Source organism: Lactuca saligna, chromosome 6 (assembly GCF_052625555.1).
Source record: "Lactuca saligna cultivar CGN05327 chromosome 6, ASM5262555v1, whole genome shotgun sequence".
NCBI classification, from domain to species: Eukaryota; Viridiplantae; Streptophyta; class Magnoliopsida; order Asterales; family Asteraceae; genus Lactuca; species Lactuca saligna.
The window spans coordinates 34,694,321-34,706,049 of record NC_136422.1 but is presented as its reverse complement, the minus strand read 5'-3'; the positions used below and the strand labels follow the sequence as shown (position 1 = coordinate 34,706,049).

Below are 11,729 nucleotides of genomic sequence, written 5' to 3'. Positions count from 1 at the left end.
TGCTAACACGAAAACATCTCCTGCTATTTGACCTCAAGATCCCCATTTCGACTCACACGAGCTCTACATGTGGCCCTTTAACCTGAATCCGAACCACATACCCACCATTACCCTTCACACGCACGCACTGATGGGAAGTTCTCAAACTCCCAACCCTGAACTTTTAAACGCTGAACTACCCCTTTTCCTTATCAGAAATCATATACCCGATCTGGATTCGCGTTCCCTTACCCCTATACACTCGGAGGATTCTCCCCCACTTGGATCCTGCTTACACCTCGATGATCGATGAGAAGAAATCCCAATCCTTGCTACCATAATCAATCCGCTGAGGAATCCCAAGCTTACCATAGCTAAGGATCCAACCTGTCCATTTTAAAACTTATACGGCTCCGAACTAGCGAGACATACCGAGTCTCTCCAAGGCATGCTACGGATACTGCACTCAAAGTAACCTTCTTCGATACAACTCATCCCTTAATTACTAACCAATAACCAAGGTATGCAAATGGCATATAACTCGATCCCAATGAACCCGCTCGAAAATAAAATTCTCAACCGCTAATGATGCAGAACCATAACAATATAATCATGCACAAAAAAAAAGAACTGAAAACGGAAGTCGCATACCTGCAATGTCTGGCGTTGCTCGCATCTCCAAATTAGCCATCTGAAAATCCCTGCCTCCTACCGCAGGCGCCTCCGCACGGCCCTGACGGCCGTCTGTGATCCTCAAAGTTGTAGGGGCGGGTGCCATCACCCGTCCTGCTGAAAACAAACTAGGGCACTGGGCCTTCTTGTGGCCCCGCTGATTGCAGTGAAAACATATCAAGTCTGATCCCTGGGTGATGGTAGCAGTACAATCTCTGCTAAAATGACCCGTCCGACCGCACCTGAAACAGCCAGACTCACCACCACTACCACTCCTGCACGCGCCCCCGTGCGTCCTGCCACACCTTCCGCATCGACTGCGGTCCTGATAATCCCTCGACCTTGAATCCGTTCCCTTGGGCCTTTTTCCCGAACTCGCGGCTACCTGAACCTCATCCGGCTTCCTCTTTCGGATCTGCTCCAAATCAATTTCCCTCTCCCTGGCCCGAGAAATCATATCCTCCAGAGTCTTACATCCGGACCTGCTCACGAACTCCCTGATGTCATCCCTCAACATCTCGTGATATCGTGCCTTCTTCATCTCCTCATCCGCGACATACTGCGGAACAAGAAGGGCTCTCTCTCTGAACTTGGCGGTGATCTCCGCCACAGTCTCAGTAGTCTGCGTCAAATCCTGAAACTCCCGGGCCAACTGTTGCACCTCAATAATCGGCGAAAACTCCGCTCTAAACCTCGCTGAGAAATCACTCCAAGTCATCGCATCCAACGCGGCATCATCCCCCAAAGTGTGACCAATCTCCTCCCACCAATCCCTCGCTCTGTCCTTCAGAAGACAGGAAGCGAGTCTGACCTTGTCCTCCTCAGGACACCGGCTCGTACGGAATGCGTTGGCAACATCAGCCAACCATCTGCTGCTAGCGATGGGGTCCCTAGCCCCATGATAATCTGGTGCCCCGCAAGCCCTGAACTCCCGAAATGTCAAGGTACGCGCTCCCAACAAAGCCATCATCTCAGTACGGAAGGCTCCCAGCCTCTCATCCAAAATCTCCAATATACCCTCCTTGACCGTGCCAAAGATCACAGGAGTCTGAGCTAGAATACTGCGCGTAACCTCCGCTGATATCAACTCCCTCATCCGCTCCTCGAGCTGCTCGGCCCCTAAACCCGAGCCTAATCCCTCTCCGGCGCCTGATCCGCCCGCTGGTCCCTCTTGCAATGTCACCATACTGAAACATACCACATAACCACTATCAGAATACTCCTCACTGCTGCGAGACCAAACATACTCACTACCAGGTTCCCGGTCTTGTCTCGGCCTTCCCTGAATCGAGTACGGATCCTCTGCTTTCAGTAGTACGGGGCCATACTACCTTCCACATCTATCCGTACTTTCCTCAGGAACTGCTTTGACTCCACTAGGTCCCTTTTTCTACTTCTACTGCTCCCAGCACTACCTCATCCTAGGCTTACCCTAGGGAAACCTTTGACTCAACTCAACCAGTCCTCAGCTGCTGAAGGCCTCCTCGCAATGCCAATTAGCCATCACCTGGATACCATCACATGTGACGAGGCTCAGATAATCCTTCAAGTAAAAGACTCGTTCCTACAACGGTTGGACTCAAACAAGAGCTGCGCAATAGAACCAAATCCAACACCCTGAGATTATTCAACCCTGATCACATGTGACGTGACGTATCCACCTAATGGCTAACTCCCATCACTTAGAATCCCACAATGCACAAAGCAAGCAGCATTCAGACAAGGGAAAATCTAACCATAACATACTCAAACAATCATATTCACATAGCAAGAATCTGAACTAGCATGCAACACAACTCATAACTCAGGCATAACCTAATCAGGCTATCCTACTACTGACTATTCAGCACTATCATGCAGATCAAAAGCACATATAACAGGCACATAAGGCATCCTCCCTAGATCCTTAGTCCTAATCTAGCATGCTGCTCTATTAACTGATAATCAAAACATAAACTTGTATGGGTATTTTGGGGTACTTACTTGAGCTCGGTTGATTGCATGCACCACACCTCTTTTCTCTTTTCAAGTTCTTTTCTTTCTGAATTCTTTTTACTTTTATAAAGCCGTTTTCTTTCTCAAAACTCTCTTTACAAAACTATCTTTTCGCTTTTGAAAACTTTTTTTTTTATCCGACCCCTCAGTTTGAGTTCAGGCACACCCGAGAGTATGCCCGAATCCCTCAAACCAAGGCTTTGATACCAACTTGTAACGACCCAAAATTTAAGACCAAAAATTTCTTTAATAAATCATTACTTAAAGTAACATCATCATTCCAAAACATAATATGAGCATAAGTTTTCAAAACATATGTTCGTTATCAGAGTAAACATTCCCAGGCTGTCTAATCTATGGTGTGTGCCATGGTACGTTTTTAATGGATTTAATTGAAAAAATTCGAAGTTTATTTTCATCAATTTATGTATCAAATTCTGTGATCACTAATTATAATGTTTAGTTATAACTTTGCAACCAAAGTTGTTGGTTTTTATCAAATATATACGTTAATTTATATCATTTTTATTTTTATTTTTTATATAATAATACATAAAAGTTGATATAGATTTGTTAATTATTTATAACAAAGTCATAAAAATATTAAAAAATCACTTTGAAATTAAAAAAAAATCAGTTTATTTAGATTTCAGTTTATTTTAGTAGCCCGCAGATGTTAAAAAAACAAACAGTCTTCTTTTTTCAGACTGCAGATGTTTGGTCCACCTCTTCTACCGCAGATGTCTACAGATGTGATCCGCAGACTGCAGACATTTTGCCTCAGAAAAAACAAACAGCACCTTAGTGTGGGCTGAATCAATCACTTTATATGTTAGCACCAAATCATCGATGGGCTCATAGATATCACTTAACAATTACAAGAATGAAAAAATAACATTGACTACATAGTTTTTTTTCTACTCGTCTAATCATATATGGACGTACCTTTATGATTAATAGTTACAGACTCAAATACATAATGTTACTCGTCTTTTCATTTGTAAAAAGTAAATTTTTTTTGGGATATGATTCTCACTTTTTAGGGTTACTTTTAAGAATGTTGCTAGTAGATAAATTAGAATCATAAAGTTAATGATATTAGCATTGAGTTAATCACTTTAGAAATCCATGAATGTCTATTAAATTTCATTACACCTGAATGAATTAAACATAATCACGAGGAGATTCAAATTGTAAATGAAAGTGCTTTTATTTATTTGTTTGACAATTTTAGTATTTTGCTTATTTTAGAATTACTTTGTTTTATATTTTTTATTTAGTACACCTCGATTTTCTTTAGTTAGACGCTTTTACTTACTTTAACTAATATTATATTTAATCAGATACACATCTGTTGCTAATAATCAATTTAGTTTGTTAAGATTTATAAATTCAAAACATTATAATTTGAATTAAGTTTATTTTATTAGACTATTTTCACATCTTCTGCATATAAAATTTACCAATTTACTACCCAAAAAAAAAATTAAGGTAACTTTTCATAATAATATAAAATAATTTATTATTGAAATCAATATTAATTAATTGGTAGTATTATATAACCACCGTTTGAAAATAGTCTATTTTCACATCTTCTGCATATAAAATTTATTAGAGTATTTTCACATCTTCTGCATATAAAATTTACCAATTTACTACCCACAAAAAAAAAAAATTAAGGTAACTTTTCATAATAATATAAAATAACTTATTGTTGAAATCAATATTAATTAACTGGTAGTTTTATATAACCACCGCTTGAAAAAAAAAAAAATTGCACCATCATTTGAACTTTAACATTATCTTTGGTATAACTTTACTTCTACATTGCCATTTTTTGTTACAATATTCTTATGTATAGAACTCATTAAGAACATGATACCACAGATGCAACAGTAATTTTATTTTAAAAAAATGGATCAATAGATTTATCAAAAAGGCCTAGCTACCTAAGCACACATAAAATGCGAAGCTTCCTACCATCAATATATCATATTATACAAAATCCTTGAGAACAAATACTCATAAATAAACCAAGTAGGGATTGAAACTGAAATTGCGAATAGAATATTTCCAAGTAGTTTTTACATATCAAAATTCTCCTACATAAAAAAGTAATTAACTCCTTCACTGATTAATTGTTTGATTATCCATGAGTTGTTGTCACTCATGTAACGCCTTCATCAAATATAATCTGCTGAAACTCTGTCCTGCAACACTGCATAGTCCATAAAAATAATATGAAATTTTCAAACTTATTACATTCAAATCAAATAATATTTTTTTAAAAAAAAAAAAATTAAATTAAATGAAATACCTGTTGATTTGATTGCAGTAATTGGAGACTTGATTTGTTATCAAAAAGCTATCCAATCTTGACGGCTCGGGAAGCGGTTTAAAAATAGGGTTCGACGGGTCCTCCTCTGGCAACGCCTCCTCTCCCGCAGCTTTTCTTGCCATATTTTCAGACCTTCAACATAACATTTTACATTTTTCAAAATATTCAAAAAATAATAATAAATAAATAAATAAAAACCCACCTTCTCTTTTGAAGCCATGTTTGCTGTTGCGCTTGCTGACGTGACAAGTTACGGTAGTAAAACTGGAACTGAAAAGTAAAAAATACAAATTTTCCACGTGTCACTTTTGCTATTATTATTACATAAACAAAGAAATGAAAAAGAAAAAGAAAAAGAAAGACAACCTTTTGTTGTTCCATTGAGAGATCATCCATGCATTCAATCAAAAACTCCATGTTCCTTTCCATAAATGGATTTGTTGACAATTGTAGTCTATCATAATCACACTACCATATAAATATAAAGGTTAAAATTAATTACTCTTTCTTTATATTATAAATATAAAATATAATTATATAAATATAAAATACCTGAGTAACAGGTGAATCAGGTTCCAGTTCAGTCATGAATGCACTCACAAGGGCTGAATTTGAAACCTTGATCTGTTTACATATTATAACAAACAACAACATTTAATTTAATATTTAATATTTAATATTAATTATTAAAGTAAAGTAGATAATAAAATGAACATACGGGTATCTCCTCAAATATATCCACCCATGTGAGATTCTTCTCCCGCAACCTTCAAAAAAAAAAAAAAAAAAAAGTGAGTATAAATTTACAACATAGGAATAATAAAAAGATAATAAAAATGGACTTACTTTTCTCCATTGAAATCACTGTTGCGATAAAGCTCCATGAAAGAATCAGAAAGCTTCAAGGCCTTCAAAGCCAGGACACCTTGGTTGGATTTAGAAGGATCATAAATAATGCACACACATCGTCTGATATTCTCCTAAAATTATAAAATACCTGTTTTTGAATATTTGAATTTTTTATGCAACCAAATAAAAATCACAAAGTGTAACTGTGTGTGTGTGTGTGTGTGTGAGTACCTGGTAATTCATGAAGGTCTCAATCAGTTCCACAGTCTGGAAAGAGCCTAATAAAGTTGATTGGTACCTTTAAAGATACACATCTTACATTTTTAACAAGTTTAATGAAGAAAGAAAGAAAGAATTCAAATGTGTCAAGAAAAAAGAAGTTACCAGCCTACAGTGTTATTGTCAACATTGACTTCCCTGAGGCATCTCATCATCTCAAGTTGATAGTTAGCACCATCTGCTTCAATCTCCTCATCTTCCTCCCTCATCTATTAATTTAATTTAATTCTACTGTGTGTTAGTTAAATAATGGTATTATGGAAGAATTTCAGTAAAGAAATTAGCAACTGTTTCATGTTACATACTGGAAAGGGGAAGCAGTTGGTTACTTCAAGAACACTGCCAACATCTAAGCCAAGAAGTTGACCAGTCACGAGAGAAGGTGAAAATTCTGTGCAGTGTTTGATGATCTTCAATACAACCTGTTTGTTCACGATAATATCATCGTCTGATCTACAATTATACTCCTAGAAAAGAGTTGTAGTGCAATTAAAGGAATAGAAACTGAGTACCAGTCCTTCGATCTGGACAACTCTTAGAGGCGGAGCAACTGCCTCCTCGGTGGCTGCTACTTGCAAGAAGGAACGAGATGGAGCTGCTGCCATTGATATGATATTGTATCAACGAATATAGCCGCGGGATACAGTGTAAAGACCTCTTTTGTAGTGAGAGACCTTGCTCCTTTGGATTCTGAAAAAAAAAAAAAAAAAACCTAATCGATAAAGTTTGAGATATTTTGATAAAGTTTCATAGGCTAATCTGATGATCTAATATAAACAAACAAGCAATTTGTAAAATCTGATACAAGCCAAGTAATAATCAGTGTAGAAAGTATAAAAAACGAAGGTTGAACTGAAAGCAGAAGATTACATAACAGAAAAAGAGGAAAAGAGAATTGAAGAGACACGAACCGGGGCTTCTTTTCACAGATTTCGCATGGAAACAAAATCAGATACAAGTCACATATTTAAGATAGGAAATTGAAGCAAAACGAAACCAGGAAATGAAAAAAGGCGACAACAGAAAAGAAGAAAGAGCGACAGCATCGAGAAGAAACGCACCTGTAGATATGGTGTCGAAGGTCTCCGGTAGGGTGCGGCGCTTCGACGGTGGCTTCACAGGAAAGAGGCGATTTGTCGATGGAGAGAAGGGTTGCGTATGTTTGTGTGCATTAGGTTAAAAGGGGTATATTGGTCAATTTTCGAAAAGGAAATACATAATTAAAAAAAAAAAAAAAAAAAAAAAAAAAACATATTTTTGTTCTATGACAAAAAAAAAAGTAATAAATAAATAAATAAATAAATTGGATTCAACTATTGAAAATGACTATTCTTTGCATTTTGGCCCGTTAGGTTGTTATAAAAAATTACAAGTTTTGATGATTAAATTGTGAAACAACATACGTTCTTTTTGTATATATATATATATATATATATATATATATATATATATATATATATATATATATATATATATATATATATATATATATATATAGGTTCAAATGAGAATAAAAAATAGTTAAAAACCGTAAAAACCTCTAATTTTAAATGTTTATAAAAGATTTAAGGTTTAGGGTTTAGGCTGTTTATAAATGGTTTAGAGGTTAGGGTTAAGGGTTTACGGTTTAGAGTTTAGGGGTTAGGGGTTAGGGTTTAGGATTACCCTAAACCCTTTATAAACATTTAAAGTTAGAGGTTCTTACGGTTCTTAACATTTTTTTATTCTCGTTTGAACCACTATATATATATATATATATATATATATATATATATATATATATATATATATATATATATATATATATATATATAAAAGAGAGGTTCATGCAAAAATGCAAATAATTTGCGAAAACAAAAAAAACCTATGAGATGGTGTCACCTCAACATTATTTTTTTGGACAATAATTCATCTAAACTTTAAAATACATAATGATAATCGATAATAGATGAGAAATTATGTCATATTAGCAAAATATGATTTTTGACATTTGTATTATGAATATGTGAATTTAAAAATGGTTAAGGACATAAAAAAAGTAATTATTAAAAACGTTTTTAAATTTATATTATCATAACGCAATCTAATGTAAACTTATTATCTTTAATTTATTGCTAATAAATTTATTTTTTATAGTACATGTGTTTAATTTTTATAAGATAAAATCTGTTTTCACGTTTTCGCAAGATATTTATGTTTTCGCATGAACCTACTTCTCTCTCTCTCTCTCTCTCTCTCTCTATATATATATATATATATATATATATATATATATATATATATATATATATATATATATATATATATATATATCATGGTTGTAAAAATCGTTTGACGGTAGCTCAACAGTCAACTGGTGTTAAGGGATTAATCGGTCTTTGCGGGGATTAATCGAGGATTAATCGGGGATCATAAATTATTAATAAAATATTAAAATTAATTAAATATTAATATATTTTAAGAAAAATAAGTACTTCAAAATTAGAAAATAAGAAGAATTGTAATTTGGAAATTTGGAAATACGAAAATATGAACATTTTGGTATAATATTTGAAATTTTGAAAATTTGAAAATTTTGGAGTAAAAAAAGAAAGTTGGTTTTTTGAATTTTTAAAAAATTTTTTTTTGACCTTTTCTTGACTTTTTTCGACTTTTGTTGACCGATTAATCCTGCCAAGGCCGATTAATCCCGTAAAACCCGATTAATCCTAAATTTCCAATTAATGCCCTAATCCTCAATGGCTGGAGAACGCCCCACGATTAATCCCGATTTCTGCAACCATGATATATGTATATATATATATATATATATATATATATATATATATATATATATATATATGCTTAACTTATTGTATTCTAAATGAGTATTATGTGGATATGGGAATGATTGTAGATTAATTACTGTAGTTCTTTTAAGAAAGACATTTATCCATATTATTAAATTTAAAAAAAAAAACAGAATAATACCATTTAATTAAAAGAATGGTAAAAATGTACATTTTCATTACTTTCAAATTAAGAAACACGAATATAAAAAGGAAATTCTTGGATTTTAAGAGTTTTTTTATTATCATAATTTTGAATTCTGATTTTTTTAATTAATTCAATTTTAATTGTTAGCATGTTATTCCGATAGAATGTTGTTCTATTATATTGTTTTTTTAGAATGTTATTATTAGAATATTAAAAAAGAATAATAAAATTCTTGAATCTAAAATTGAAAAATAACAACATTCTAATATATTCATATACATCCGAACTTAAATACAAATTTATGAATAATCTTACATACTGATACATTTTAATATGATTGTCAATATTCTAACAGAATGTTATCAAAATGAATATGATTCTTAAGAATAACATTCTCAAATATACAATTATTGAACAAATACACTTAATCTTCTTTAATTGTCCAAATAATCGACTTGTTTATACTTAATCTTCTCCAATTTAACTTGTTACTCTTCTCCTATTTAACTTGTTACTGAATTCAATTCTCAGTCATTCTCTTTTATGATCAATCATTGATTCATTCTTTAAGTCATTATGAAAGAATAAGTCATTACAAAATGAAAAAGAAAAAACTAAAGTCCATTGTACAAATTTGCGGACTTGTGAATTGCACCAAAACTCATAACCAAGAATTGTAGAAAATACACAAATCACAAAGGAAATATCAATATTTAATTTTTACAAGATCGAAATTCGTGTACGTATTCAATAATAATTATATATAAAAAGTAGCATTTTTATAAATGTTTATATACTTTTTCTACTTACCTAGTTGTTTTGCATTGACAATGCTTGGGCATGCTGATGGAGGTGGTGAGTTCTCATCCAAAAACGCATTTACCTGGTTTGGGTTTAACTAGGTTAGATACCCTTTGATTATAGCAAAACCAAACATCAAATAGATCTAAATATTAAAATAAATATGATGGAGTAATTATGGAAAACTTATGACATCAGCTTCTTAAAGAACCTCATCCATTAATGATGTGTGTTTCCATGTGACAAGTTCTTTCAAGAATTGACCATAAGCTGTAACAAACTTCTCAAGACGTGTGGCTTGGTAGAAATCATAATAAATTAAGTTCATCTTGAATCCTTCATTCTGATAATTAACCAAATGTTTTACTTTTTCAAGTTTAGTTTAACCACAAAAGGGTAAGATGGTAAATTCCAACCCTTACCATCATTCTAGCATATGCAAATACAATACGACTTGCTCCAATCACACCAACAGTTTGTCCTTTAAGCAAATTCCCCACAAACCTGTAGAAAATTAATAAAGAGTAATTGTTTAAACAATTCAATACAGGAGAAAATGTTTTGGTTTTGGTGAAGGGTAAATATGGGATTTTACAGATAGAGAAGCCATCCATCGTATAGGCCAGCTCTCATGAACCCATCAAGTTCAACTATCCATCTTGAAGCAGCAAGTGAAAGTGATGTTGCTAACTCTGTTGTGGTCTCTGCAAGTACACCATATGTATAAATCATAATTTTTGAAGTTTTAATTTCGATTGTTGTTTTTGTGAAGATATACTTATATTATTGATATGATTATGAAGTATGAACTCATAGGAGTGTTTCCAATAACAACACCGTACTTGGTTGTTACATTGACATCAACATTGTTGTAACCCACAACTATGTTGCTGAAAGCTTTTCCACCTGCTTTGCTCAATGTAGAAAATAATGTCTCCCCCCAATCTTCAGTCAACTAAAATCTAAAATCGACAAATATTCAATAAGGGAAATCAGTTTCCATATTCCTAGAAACTCTAAGCAATCCAGAATCACCAGGAAAAAAACCCAATCTATAGTGATATGAAGGAGGCAGAAGTGGCCGATGGTGAAGAAGAAGGAGAAGGAAGTTGGGTTGATCGATGGTGGTGGCGGCAACAACAAACAATGGCGGTGGCGATCTTCTTTGGGTGTTGGTCAATGGAACTCTCCGTCTATAATACCTCTCCCTCCGTCATTAAGTGACTTTTAGGTTTTGTATTGTTGGACGATGGGGATGAAGAGGTGAAGGGGAAGACAGCGAAAACAAAAGTAACTCTGACGACGATATAAGCTAAAGGAGATGAAGAAACACCAGATATGATAAGAGGGAGATGTGAGGGGAATGGTGATGGCGGGCGTTCGCTCTATCTCGCACTTCAACTTGTTATGGTATATTTTATCTGTTTTGGAGCTAAGGTTAGGGAGGATCATCGGTAATTTTGAATGGGATAGAATACAATGATTATTGATTGTTTTAAAAAAGGATGAAGGTAGGTCAAAGTGATTGCCATAATTATAGGAGTGTATTTGTATAAATTATTTATTAAATTATTAAATTATCCTCATTTATTTGTTTGATTATTTATTTATTGTTTATATTTTGATTAGTCCACAATCAACCATACATTCACACAATAATTAGTTAGAACACATGAACATCTCTCTCTCTCTCTCTCTCTCTCTATATATATATATATATATATATATATATATATATATATATATATATATATATATATATATATAATTTTCAACCTTAACTTTTATTTATTCTATGATTAAGAGATTGTTTGGGTTTTCATTTTAAATCTCAAAATGA

General features: G+C 33.4%; 1 protein-coding gene and 1 long non-coding RNA gene across 2 annotated transcripts; both read right to left on the bottom strand.

Moving 5' to 3' along the window:
- Nucleotides 1-4,671: 4,671 nt before the first annotated feature.
- Nucleotides 4,672-7,307, bottom strand: LOC145000259 (eukaryotic translation initiation factor 3 subunit H-like). Its single transcript, XM_078959455.1, has 12 exons — nucleotides 7,174-7,307; nucleotides 6,625-6,802; nucleotides 6,418-6,534; nucleotides 6,218-6,321; nucleotides 6,065-6,131; nucleotides 5,831-5,964; nucleotides 5,703-5,751; nucleotides 5,537-5,608; nucleotides 5,351-5,452; nucleotides 5,187-5,254; nucleotides 4,964-5,116; nucleotides 4,672-4,864 (listed from the first exon to the last, which is right to left on the bottom strand). Exons 2-12 carry the CDS (start codon nucleotides 6,715-6,717, stop codon nucleotides 4,810-4,812), a joined length of 1,014 nt encoding a protein of 337 aa, XP_078815581.1. The 5' UTR covers nucleotides 6,718-6,802; nucleotides 7,174-7,307; the 3' UTR covers nucleotides 4,672-4,809.
- A 2,596-nt stretch (nucleotides 7,308-9,903) lies between these two features.
- LOC145000262 (uncharacterized) lies at nucleotides 9,904-11,259 on the bottom strand. Its single transcript, XR_013661173.1, has 3 exons — nucleotides 10,732-11,259; nucleotides 10,485-10,593; nucleotides 9,904-10,393 (listed from the first exon to the last, which is right to left on the bottom strand). It is a non-coding gene; the product is annotated as an uncharacterized LOC145000262 (long non-coding RNA).
- Between the last annotated feature and the right edge of the window lie 470 nt (nucleotides 11,260-11,729).